General features: G+C 44.2%; 1 protein-coding gene across 1 annotated transcript in view; it reads left to right on the top strand.

Annotated features, from left to right (window-relative positions):
* LOC119170845 (protein O-mannosyl-transferase TMTC1) overlaps positions 1–13552 on the top strand; it is an 85513-nt gene that overhangs the window by 25708 nt on the left and 46253 nt on the right. The window contains exon 5 of the mRNA XM_037422116.2: positions 12735–12838. Coding sequence (XP_037278013.2) covers positions 12735–12838 — 104 coding nt within the window. The remainder of the gene's footprint in view (positions 1–12734; positions 12839–13552) is intronic.

Genomic DNA, 13552 nt, shown 5'->3' on the forward strand with positions numbered 1-13552 from the left:
ATGTAAAACACAAAAGTGATGTTGTTGTTGGAGAACACAGAATTGATGGAGGTGTTCGAGAACAGATGAATCTTGCTGTTGTGTCGTACGTACATTGCATTTCACACAGATTTAAAAAGGTTGCGGCCAGGATCGATGTCACACTAGTCCGTTCTGCACCCAGCAAACTCGCTGGTCTTTGCAAGTGCAGCTCGGCACGATAATCATGATGTGTGATATGAGCAAATGTCAAAAAAATACTGCGCGTATAACACATGTGTGGTGTATGAAACTCCTTTAGGTTGTGACAAGTTTTACGTTGGACAATTTGGTTGATGTTCGGTTGAGAGAACATGAAAGTCTTCTACTTTTGGCACTGGTGGCAACTTGCCGGTACATTTCCGGCAACTTGGCGGTACAACTTGCCACCTCACCCTGCCGTGGTGCATCTAGTGGCTAAGGTATACGGCTGCTGACTCGCAGGTCGCAGGACCTAATCCCGGCAGCGGCAGCTGCATTTTCGATGGAGGCGAAAATGCTGTAGTCCCATGTGCTCAGATTTGAGTGCACGTTAAACAACCCCAGGTGATCTAAATTTCCAGAGCCCTTCACTACGCTCTCTCTCATAATCGTACGGTGGTTTTGGGACGTTAAACCCTATTAATCAATCAATCAATCGTTGCACGCCTTTGTTTGATAAGGTGACAAGTTTAGGCAAAGCTAAGACGCAGCGTAAGCGGTAGATTGTTGAGGCGTTCATATATGCAAACCTTAACCAGACAAATGTATTAGTGCAGCACAGGTTCATCTCACCAGGAAAGAATGTTTGTTTCAAGCAGAGTGGTGATTTGCTCAGACTAGATTGCTCGTTCTTTTTTGTTTGTTATCAGCGCATGCGTTGTACAACCTTCAGGGGAAAGTGTTGCCCGAATTAAACCTTAGTTGTTTGTGCCACGCCTCTGCTCTCTGTCTCAGTTTTTGTCTGGTTCTGGGACGTTATAAACCCCAATATCAATCAATCTTCGTGTCTGTGACTCTGCTTTTTTCAATTTAGACGTCTTGTGGCTTATTTTATAGTTAATTAAGTATACAGCTTTGCTGTAATTATGTTTATGCTGGAGGCGGCGTACGTTTATTCTACAGAATGCCTGTTAGCGGACACTTGGAATGGTGGCAGCCACCAAGGCTTCCACAAGGATACGCAAAGGCTGATGCGGAGCATTTACATACGCATTTCATCAATACGCACGTTTGATATGAATGGCAGGCGCATATTTCATACACTGAATTGCAATTGGTACACAAGCGTATACAAGAAAAAAAACCTGAACAAGTTCCTGCGGACGTGTATATGCTGAGACATATTAGCACACACCTTGATTGGAGGCCAATACGGTTATGTAGTCACTGAATTACGACTCAATATGCTGACACGACTGATGTATAACTTTTTATTTTGAGTTAATAAACTTCATGACTGGATCGTATGATACGCCGATATTGTGTGGTAGCTATCATTTGCCTAAACTGGCTTGTTCACCAAAAGCCGTAAAATAATGACCGTTATAGTTACGTAGTTGATTACGTTCGTGTCAAAACGACCACCAAATCCAGAACCATGCATACCATTCAGAAGAATTTTTGAAGGCAGCTCCATCTCTCGCCGGTTGCCAGCGTGAAAATTCTCTTTTGTCTGTATGTACAGCCTTCAGTATTTTTTATATTATCGCGCGAGCGTCGACCGCAGGCCGTATCAGCGCCTTACAACGGCGATAATCTGGGAAACCGTTAACAGTATGCGCACGCGCACAAAGCAACGCTAGCGCAAGCGTCGTGTACTCTGCCACGCTGTCCCTTTCAGGACGATGCACGCCCTACCACCATAACTGTATTATTCTCGTTTAATAAAAACGGAATATAAAAAAAAAACTTTGAACGAAACCATGCGCACAATCTAAACTGCAATCTGCCGATTTATGTTCTCCTAATTTTTGGTGTGATTACAGTGGAAGAAGCTGTTCAAAGTTGATGCGCAGAGAAATGAGAGAAAAAATAGCAGAAAGTAATAAACGGCAAAAAAAAACACTATTCTTTTACCGCGCGGTCATTGTCAGTTTTTTCCACCTACAGAATGTGCTAGTAGTGGCAGCAGCGCTTGCGGCTAAAAGCAAACTTGGAAATGAAAAAAAAAACAAGCAAAACGATTGTGACGTTTATATATTCGATTGAGCGCAGGTCAGCCGCCTTTAACAAAGAAAGGGAGTGTTTCATACTGAAAGAAACAGCCTGGTAGACGACGCTTGCGCTAGCACTGCTTCGTGCGTTTGCGTGTACTCGTGTCAGTTTCGCAGATTATCGCCATTGTAGGGCTCTGATACTGCGTGCGGTTGATGATCGCGCAATAATATTAAAAGTTCTAGAGGCTCTACACACTGCTCTGCTATAGTTTTGTCACGAAATTAGCCTGGCGCTTCAACGTGAGGTTACTGTGGAACTGCTGTGTCGTTATCGCTGTGGCGCGGTCAACTATACCTTCCCATTTCAGTACTCTTTTCACAAACGTGTGCGCCAGTGTTATTAGCTACCTTCTATGCACAGCTCATACCGAGGTGCATTCCGTGTTAAGTATAGCACGCCAAAGGAGAATCCTGCGGACAAACGATGAATGGTGCATGATTCTATCGTAACTCCCAATGTTGGCGCGCGTAATTTAGAACGCATCATGATGAGAAAGGAACCCAATTAGTCGAAATTAACTTGTCATTCCCCACTATAGCATGTCTTATAGTTATATGATTGTGTAAGTTTAAAACTTGTGGGGTATCGAACTGGCGAGCGACACGCCACGCTACGCTCTTGGAGTGAACGAACACAGCAGGCACGGTCGGTACAAACCAAACAATAAAATACATTTATTTAACGACTTCGAACGACGATATCGTCCACTGAATCGATACATCAAATGTAATTAACACGTTAGGACATCCTTACACAATAACGCGACAAACACACAACATGAAAAACACACTAACAAACCCAAGGTATCGTCGCCAACGCTTGACTTACCACGAGGGCCCCCGGCGCGCAGGCTCACGGTGCCACGCGCCGAGGACCCACGCTAGAGACAACCGTTCGCGGCAACCGCCACGCGCAGTAGAGCCTCGCTCCATTCTCGCCCGCCAACAAGGCTTGCTTTCCGCCAGGGGTCACCGCCAGCGCTAAACCGTGATGATGATGACGATAATGCTGGTCAACTCGCGCGAACGCAATGCCACCCACCGCCCAGCGGTTGTAACTCGAAATGCGGCTTTTGTGCAAGACAGGTGCGCCACGCAGCGCAAACAACCTTACATGGGAGTGTCGGCACCCACACGTCCCCCCAACCTTAATTCAAACATATTCCGAAAAAACAAAGGGAACAGCTATATACAAGCTCAAAAATTACAACCCATGTCCCTACATAATGTCCGTGCACCACGACACCCCCGCTGGTCGACACTGCTGCATTGTCCGGCTCGACTTCACCTCAGTACCGGTCCCGCATCAGCGAGGATGCCGTCGGCACGAAAATCCGTCACTAGGGAGTTTTAGTGCTGGGTACGCATTCTCTTGGGGCGATGCGGGCTTGGGAGCGCGCGGCGTGTCGTGCCCAACCCATACCCAACCGGAATGCCTTTTAGTTGGCGCCACGGTGGCACGCACGCAAACGCAAGCCGCACGAAGCTCACACGCGCTCGCAGCACCATAGCGTCTTGTCGCGTAAGTATTATTTAAGTATTTTTATCAATTAAAATGGTAAATTAAACATATATAGTGATTAGGACATTTTTTTTATTGTGTACACTAATCTGGTATACGCAAAAAAAAAGTGAAAAATACAAGGTTACTGTAACGATGGTGTCGACATCCTGTGACACTTTGTGCAACCACAGTCATGAACACGTTAGCTTATACGTAATGTTTTAGAGGTAAAAATGAATAAAAAGGTTACTCATTTGTAATATTGTCGCTGCGCAGTTTTTGCACCAGATATACAGTGCACAATCTTTCTGCAATAACAAAGTTGTGGTTGTATGTTTCACTAAGGCCACGCTAGATGGCGCCACCTATTCAGCTGGTCGGGGGCTGGCATATGTTTTTAAGTTTTCATGTTCCAGGCCATTCTACATAGCTTTAGAAATCTGGATGAAGCCGTGTGACCGCTATACGTGCTCGCATTTTAGCTTATTTTCACTCGATGGCTAGAGTATCCGCAGTGCGGATACAGTGAGTTCTTGCGAAGGTAGACCTTACAAGGCGGCCGATGCATGCTGTCCGAGATTTGGCGCCTCTGTGTCATGCTATTTGTATAGTGGCTAGCCACTATAATATTTGCGCTTAAAACTTAAAACTCAAAGTGGTGGTTCTGGCCAGCCTCGGCTTTGATCGCCGTGAAGGTAACATGATGCGCCAGTATGTGCGCCGCGGCAGCTTATCTCCGCTAGGAGGCCAGTTGTGGCAGCGTTGTTTATGGCCGCGCGGACGCATGGCCCCATCGCCCCAGTCATCTTGTGATGCATCTGTTCGGGATTTCGTGCATGCGCAATACCACCACCCTACCGTCCTGGGTACGCAAGCCACTTGGGTACCCAGCACTAAAACTCCCTACTAGCGCCGACAGGCCTGCCGCCCTTTCGCAAAAACTGCCAAGGTGGATACTGAAAAACACGGTGAGAATGGTGGAATTAATAGCGGGTATGGTGGAAATTCTGATGGATATGGTGGGACGTAGTGGAAATTATGTTGGGTATGCCGGGACAAACTGGGTGGTATGGTGTACAGAAAATGGGTAAAATGGAAACGATGGTGGAAAGCAGAGGCTAGATAGTGCGCAATCATGGGACGCTCTGCCCACCATTGCGATAATGCTGGGAAGCACTAAGCAGATGGTAGGTGGTGCTTATTATGATGGGCCACGTGGTGGACGAAGCTGAGAAGCTCTTACTACCATTGCAATAATGCTGAGAAGCACAAAGCAGATGATGGGTGCTGCTTGTTATGATGGGCCACATGGTGTACCAAGCTGAGAAGCTCTGACCACCATTGTGATTATGCTGGGAAGCAGTAAGCAGATGACGGGCCTCTAATGGTGGGCAATTTATATAGTGTACCAAGCTGGGATCTGTACAATACATGTTCTTCTACTATGATTTCCACCAAAGATTAGGCCTGCCAATCGAGCCCGTACAATTGTGTTGCCCGTGCTTCTGGATTTCAGAATACACAATTTCGACGATTAAGACAGACAATACAGCACATCCATGGCATCATGGAATTAACCTCAATAAAACATTTTCTATTGTGTACGGTGACCGCGCAAGAAGCAACAAACGTCCATGCGATGCGATTCCAGCACTCCAAGAGAACGTACGCCTCCCCTCACTGACAGCCACCGGTCGCACTCACCAGCACTTCTCTAGCTTGTATGCCAGAACACAGACTTGGAAATTTGTATGCTTAGGGAACCACTATGATAGCGTAATGTTTCAGCACACTGCATTCGTTTTGGCCAAGCCGTTATGTAGCTGTTGCTATAGCAAAAGAGCTACAGCAGTGCGCTGGCACGACTGCCCTCTACGTTACGCGAAAAGCATCCCACTACTCAATCAATTAGGTCGGCGTCTCTATGGAATGAGCCTAGAGGCGTCATAAAGGGTGAGCAGATGCCAGCCTTTGGAACGAGCGCGAAACGAATATTAAACTTGGCAGACCACGCCGGTAAACTGTAGCTGCTCCCCAGTCCACTTGGTTTTTTTTTCTTGCAGTTGAGAATTGGCAACAATACTTGATTAAGAAAAAGAAAGGGTCCAAAATTTAGCTCTGTGCTTTATATATTCCGCTTACTCCCGACAACATAGTGTAACTAATCTACGTAATAGGGCAAGCCTACAAATACTAGAACAGCGCAGGATAATATCCAGATTAAAATTCGTCTACCAACTTGATCACGGGGACTTTAAATTATCACGGGAACGATACCTTCAGCAGCCTTCTAAACTTTCAGCTAGGACAAATCACAACAAAACGTTTAGGCAGCCACCCAGCCACATTAATGCCCACAAGTTCGCTCTCTTTCCTCGCGCAATTTTTCATTGGAACGCATTACCTGCGGAAGTAGTGAATGCTGCCTCGATGGCTTCATTCACGCAACAGATAGAAAAGATTAATTTCACCATATAAGTGATGTATGCTGAAAATAGTGTCATTTGAGTGCAATTCATCCGGCTACAAATGTTGAAAATATTTTTAGTTGCGCGCAGTTCTGTTGAACAGCGAGAAAATATATTTGACTTTTCTGTACTTGATAGTTATGTATTCTCTCGTTTATGCTCTGTACTGCAGTGTATTACTAGTTATTGCTTGAATGTATTGTTTGTATCCCACTCCTGCATGGGCCCGGGTAAAGCCTGCAGTATCTGTAAATAAATAAATAAAATAAAAAAAACATCGCTGGTGCCATTATCGCAGTGGCAATTGTTACAGGCAGCAGTTGATTGTGTTTAATAAATGAACAAATTATAGTAGCAGGTGCAGATCTCGTCTATGTCGAGTACACGACAAACAGAACTGAAGTTGAACCGTAAGTTTGTATGTCAACTAGCTATTTAACGCACGACCTATGACATGTTGGTATGGCGCAGTGGTTAGTGTCTACAAATGATAACCCACAGGTTGCACGTTCGATCCTCTATGCTAGCTTTTTTTATGGGACGGGTGTTTTTGCATCGTTTTTCATAATTTTTTAAAATTTTTGCGGCAGCTCGTCACGGTGATTCTGACGCCATTTCGTGCTCAAGCCTTGCAGGCACTGCAGCACCCATCATATCCCACCATGCGCAATGGTGGACGTTTTCCAGCATTCACCCACTACATTGATTCACTATAATGGTGGGTAGTGGTGTACACCATGCCCACCATTCGTTTTTTTTCGAATAGGGCGGTTGCGACCAGCACTCATGAGGGCACCAGACTGCAGGCAGCTGCACAGGTCCCCGGCATTTCCATCGCCTGACCTCACGGCCGTATTTCTGGCCAATGGCGCTGACGATGTGCAGGAGACAGCCAGTCGTGGATTACAACACTCGCGCTGCGTAATTTCCGAAACACTCGAAATAAACAATGGAGCAGGGCCTAGGGAAGAGAGCTTCGGGCTTTTCGGCCACGTGGTACGATGGCCAGTACTGCTAGCTAATACATCGGCGGTGGCCGAGACGCCCATCAAAATAAAACAAAAATCCTTTCTGGCTGACTCGTGCAACGCAAGATAAAAAAAGTGAGGGAAGCTAGACGTTGTGACGAGTGATTACAGCTGGCCTGTACACACGCAAGAAAAAACCATGGCCAGACTGGTACGAGTGCTCTACATGCACACTGCGATGACGTTTTTTTTAACCTGCCAATTTTGACAAACATGACGCCAGGTAATTCTGGTGCGGTGCGCGAAACTTCCTGAAAAGCGAGAGTTGTACTGGTGAGGTGATCCAAAGCATCGCGTATCAGCTCTTTTATGCCACGTTCAAGAGAAAGTGGCTCTAACTGGTCAAGCGTGAAATGTTCCTGAAGGTGCGTTGATTACATCTTCCAGCTGTTCTGTGTACGCTACGGGTATTTGTAACAAATGGAATGCACTAGACGCGCGTGAGACGCTCACAAAACGAACAAATAAACTCGCTTCGCAGATCCGCGTCTAGGTACGTCAACGGATTGAACGAAAGCCTTCGCGTGATATGTTTTATAGCTGCACTGCACGGTGTGCTTCATTTCGGATAGTATTAAGTAAGTTGAAGAGAGCGAGGCCGTTTCCTGTTGTTTTACTTCAACTGAGCATTGCTGAAAGACTCTAAGGTTGCAATGAATGAGCACCACGATACAGTTGTGGCAGACGTGGTGCCCATTGAAACGCTCCTCCTCTTAAGTTTATGTCCAGGCTACAACTTCTTCCGTCAGGGGAAGAATCCAGCTTGAGCCATATGCGCATGCGTACTCGTTTTCCACTTTTTGCATAATAATAAATAACACCACTAGGTATTTGCGAGATCACGTGCGAGGAATGCACCATTTACAGCCGCGGATGGCAGAGAAAAGGAGGGGTATACAAGAGAGCGAGAAGGACGGCATCGACAACAATGAGTGACGCTCCCTTGGAAACTTGTTTTGCCAGGGGACCTCAGGTGACGCGTGCTCATCGCACCATCTTGCTGGCGATGCTGAAAGCACGATAATTCTTCCGAAATCGGCATTGCCAGTGGTAAGTGGTATACATAAAGTACTTGCCTTTTTAACGTTCAAGTCGGTGCTCCCTCGTGGGTCAATTGCTAACGGCCCACACTCAAAAGCAAGAGATCGGACGTTCGATCGCGCGCACAGGAATCTTTTTCTGGATTATTTATCTTTCTTGCGTTTTGATATATAGATACGTATACGTATGCGGTGAATGACAGCGGTCACCAACGCCGACATTTCCGCCGGCGGTAAAAACCAGCCGTGAGTGTAGGGTGTAACTGTACAAATGATTGTTACTTATTTGTTGGTGGCGTTACTCGCATCCATTCTAGGTCTACGCAACCACATGCTACTGGCCGAGGTCACCCAGTGCTGGATAAATTGAGACTGCCGAATGAGCACGAGAGGATGCGAAATTTAATTCCAGTAGCGCAGAGGCTGGAAGATGTGCGATGCTCTCTACAGCATGAATTCATGACGTAACTCAACATGTGTGTGGGCACGCACACAAGATCGCGTAGATTGAGGAAAAACTTTTAACTATCTGCGGTTGCCGTAAGAAGGCGCGATGGATAAACCGTTCGCATAAGAGAAAGTCACTGCTTTGGAAGGGAACTAATCACCTTGCTCCTTGAAAAAGTAGTAATACTTGAAAAACACACAGCAACGCCTTCAACTAAGCACTTATATGTAATTATATTTACCAGTCTAAAATGGTGTGCCCGATGGAGGCGTATCAGGGTGCTATTGTTTTATGCTTACATAAATTACATCGTTCATATTGATTTCTTTGTCAATTTTGTCATACATGCACATGACACAAACCTAGTTGTTTTAAGGACCTAAAAATGAATAAGTTACCCGGTGCAATGAATTAATGGGCAAACTGTTGTCGTCTGCAAAAGTTTATTCAAATTAAGATATTGAAAACAAAACCTATCGTATTTTGACTAAAATGGCATATTTTCACCAACACAGTCAGTAGGTTACGCAGGTGTCACCGTTTGTTTCTACATAAGCGAAACATCGTAGTGTCACATTTTTATCAAGCATTAGCTGGAATAAACCTAACAAAATTATCATGAAAAAGCCTCTACTGCAGACGGTGTGCGAGACACTTGTAGACACATCTTACCCAAAATGGTGAAATTACAAATATACCAAATATACCACACTTTTTAATCACATATGTATTACTGTTGTTTGGCGTGGGCAGCCACAACGAAATATAACATAAAGAAGCATAACAAAACTCACGTGTCAACTGAAAATTTTTTTGTTGTTGTTAAGAACATGAAGCACTGATGGTTGCTTTCTTGCAAGGTTTCGTAAAAGGCACAAATCTCAAGCACTTCAATAAAGTCTGCCAACACTATTCAATAAATACAGGCTCACACAAAGAGGTTCTCTAGAAAAGAACTGTGGTCCTTCTTATTTACAAATATAGGCCTATTTGTGGCGTAAAATGGGTTTTTGTACGATATAATTTTTCATTCGTTGTGTGCGTCCATGCTTAACAACTTAGATTGTATCATGAAAATCATATAACAATACTGGATTATTCACCTTTGTTGTCTCCTTTTTGTGTACTATTTGTTCCTTGTAATTGATGCAATCACACAAGAAACAAATATGTTTATAGCTTTTCTGACGTTTTATCAACTTTTTTCGGGTTGTGGTTTTATGGTAGTTGTGTTTTTTCCTGTTTTCGTTCTTATTTTTGCTTGCGTCGATGTAACAATTTTTTGTGGTATGTTTGGGATCAAGTTTTTTTTGTAGTTCAATTATTATATGTTTTTATCATACCTCAGTTTGGTATTGCAATGTTAGTTTATGAATGTCACCATCACTTCATCGTGTATTATTCACTTCTGACTTTGTCCTATCTGCCTTGAAAAGGATTCACTGGTGTCGTGAAGCTGTTCATCCTTAAACAGTTTTTATCCAGCGAACATCTCAAGAACCTGTTTATTTTCTTGAAATAAAACTGATTTCATTTGATTATCACTCTTGCTTTCTCTTCTTAGAGTGTGGCACGGGTTTCTGGTGCCACAAAATAAAATAGAGCACCCCACTTTACAGCTACCTATGAGTTTTGTATTATTGTGCATTGCAGTCGAACGAGGAATTGTCATTACTGTTTACGCAAACAGCGAAACTGGCAATGTAGATTTTTCGCTGGAAATCATGAAATTATCCAGGTGGCAAAGTTATCTCAGTCTGTCCTCCGCCCCTTTCTACCTTATAATTCAAAAACTAAGAGAGAAGCGCGACTGACGCTACCAAACACATTTCATTTGAGCCTTAGGCTGGACAACGAAATAAAGAGACGCTAAAGTGAAACAGAAACAATGAGTTTGTTTAGAGTTACAAACTGCACTTGGAAAACTCAAACATCATATGTTTCACAATCATAACCTCAGTATTATTGGTGATAATGAAGGTTGAAGTTTCAACTTTAAACTTCGTGACGTTAAAAAAATTCCAAATGTACTTTTCTTGTTTTCGTGACGATGGCTCAATAAAATTTTCTGAAACATTGTATGCTAGACTTATGGCACCCACCGATGATTACGAATTCTATTTCAATTGATTAGAATAGACGTATGACTTTCAAATTCTATGATATCATAGGATTTGGTGCAGGAATCTCAAGGTTGCGTTACCACAGCATTTTTTTTATTTTCGCGAGATTTCTCACTTACCAAGCATGGTGTCCCACTATTGTTGTGTTTTCGGAATTGTGAAATTGTGCTCTGCTAACAGGCGAAACATCGTTTTGCTCCATAGTATCCTTTTAGGATGAAAGCCTTTGAGCGCTTCGCTGAGCCTCTCCTCGAGAACGACAAACGTCAGGTGAATGAACTGGCGCAAGAACCCACGTAACATACGTAACCAATGACGTCGTCATGTGACATAATGCCTCATAGTTCGTATAAATACGTGACGACACGTCATTTATAAACATGCCGAAGCCTCTCGATGTCTTCATTACAAGGCATTGCTGTTTGGTCAAAGGCGAGCCATGGTGGAAAGACAGACAGAGAGAAAGAAGGAGGAGTGGCAGGCAAGTGTACCAAGGTTTAGCCCGTTTGAGCCATGGTTGGAGGCACTGCAACCTTGCTTGAGGAGAAGAAAGTTTAAAAACACAGGGTAAGGAGAAATAGAAAAAGGTGTATTTCTTTATTCAGGGTAGAGTGTCACTGTGCAGATTTTCTGCATTCGTGCTTTTTAAAAATTCTTTGTGACTGAAAGTCAGTTTTTCCGAAAGCAAGTAGTGAATCAACACTACCCTTGGACAAGCGCATTGTATGTGCTGCATGCTTGCGGAGAATCTTCTAAAACAACTGAAAAAATACTCCGTATAAATAGAGTTAATGATGAGTCGGCAATGCACTGAGGATTATCTGGTAACCATGAACCCCCGTACGTTGTTCAATCTACATCACATAATGAGTGAGAACATTAGTAATCATGGTGACGTTGTTAGTAAATTAGAAACGATGATGCACTTAGCAACACCGTCCGATCTCTGGCCGAGAAATTTTTGCTTGAAACAAGTGTCAGTGCAATTACTACGGGTAGTGTACGCTTCTTGCGTTTCGCCCCAGCTTCTCTCGCTCACAACTCCGGGTCCACTTGCCTTCGTTCTCGTTTCTCCAATGCTTGTGAGCTTTCACTTCCGGGTTCGCTTGCCGACGCCTCCGCGGCGCTTCAGATTAACGAGCCGCCAGTGCTTGCCATCAAGCCTCGTGTTTGTTCATTGCAAGTTACACGTATCAATGGTCAGAGTGCGAGAGAGAGAGAGAGCGCGCCGCAAGTGCTACTAGCGATCGCGCTTGGAAGTTCCACCTCTTAAGGGCGCTACTGTAATTAGATGGCTACGCCTGGGGTACACCGCAAGCTCGGACCTAAAGTGCTTCGCTCCTAGAGCTTTGTGTACGAAAGCCTAAGTGCTTGTACACATACGTGTATAGTCACATACGTGTATAGGAGTCATACTTGTATAGAAAATGGTCGGGAGCTTTCGAAGGCACTGGGTGTCATTTCATTCGCACTTGTTCTTCGGAGAATGTCTGCAAATTTTCACCTCCTAGCTTCATTAGAGCTTGTGTACTTACTGCGTGCTTGAGAACACGTAAACAGTTGGACGCGTGTATCCCACACAGTGGCTTGTTACGTCTGGAGACAGCCGAGGTCTCTGACTTTTTCGCATAACAAATTGCCATGTCTGCAGCAGGTTCTCGCCTTAAGAGTGTATTTGTTAAATGCTGACGATTATTCCCGAAACGTCGAACTTTTTATTTTGAGAAATTTGCCATTGTTTTGTTCAAATCTCTTTCAGCGTCTGTTTAGTCAATGACACTTGTTTTCTATCAGGAAATGAATCAATTGATACAATCGTCAATGTGATCACAATCAGAACCACATAAATTTATGTGCTGACAACTTTGGCCTTGTTAAATTACTTTCTTTTTCATTTACCTGCGCAGACTACGTTGCTCCTCTGCTTCAGGCTATGGATTCTGCAAGGAAGCTTTCCCATATTTTCTGAAATGGACAATCCTGTGTCATTCTCGTCGATGCGCTCAACCAGGTGAGGACATCTATAAAATAGGTCTAACAGGAATTCTACAATATCCTAAAGCATGTGGTTTTTATTAAGCACGGTAATGGCTCTGCATTATTGTTTCATTAACGGCTGATTGGGTTAGTGAAACGTTTGACTTTGTTGAACACATTTTGTGTAGCTGCACTCGCCGTGACACCCAACGGGGCCAACTGCGGGCTCTTTAGAACTCATTTATTCTGAGTCAGTTTTCTGTAAACAATATTCTACAACCATTTACTTTTTCAATAATAGTGCAGAAGGCAAAGAAAACGCAACTAATACGCTATAAATGTGATAGATTTGTGCGATCGTCTGTAGACTAGAGGTGCTTTTCGAAATGTGCTTGTGGATATGTCCGTTTGGCTTTTATCTCTTCGACCATTGCAGGGTAGCTAACAGGATGTGTGTATGGGACCTTCCGTATAGGTCTAGGCGTGAAAGAACTCGACTGTTGTCCCGCAGGTGCCGTAATTCCATTCCAGCAGTGACCACTGCTTTTTTTTTTGGGGGGGGGGGAGGGGGTTCTTGAGGCCCGTGTGTTTGGTTTCAGGTGCTCGATAAAGAACCGCATGTGGTCAAATTTTACGGAGCCTTCTACTACAGCGTTTGTAACAAAGCCCAACAATGAGTATTAAGTTGAAGCCAAGTAGTGCGATTCGGGATCCTATTAGATGTTCCACGCTGCACGTGGCATACGAC

This window comes from Rhipicephalus microplus, chromosome 2 (assembly GCF_043290135.1).
Source record: "Rhipicephalus microplus isolate Deutch F79 chromosome 2, USDA_Rmic, whole genome shotgun sequence".
Lineage (NCBI taxonomy): Eukaryota > Metazoa > Arthropoda > Arachnida > Ixodida > Ixodidae > Rhipicephalus > Rhipicephalus microplus.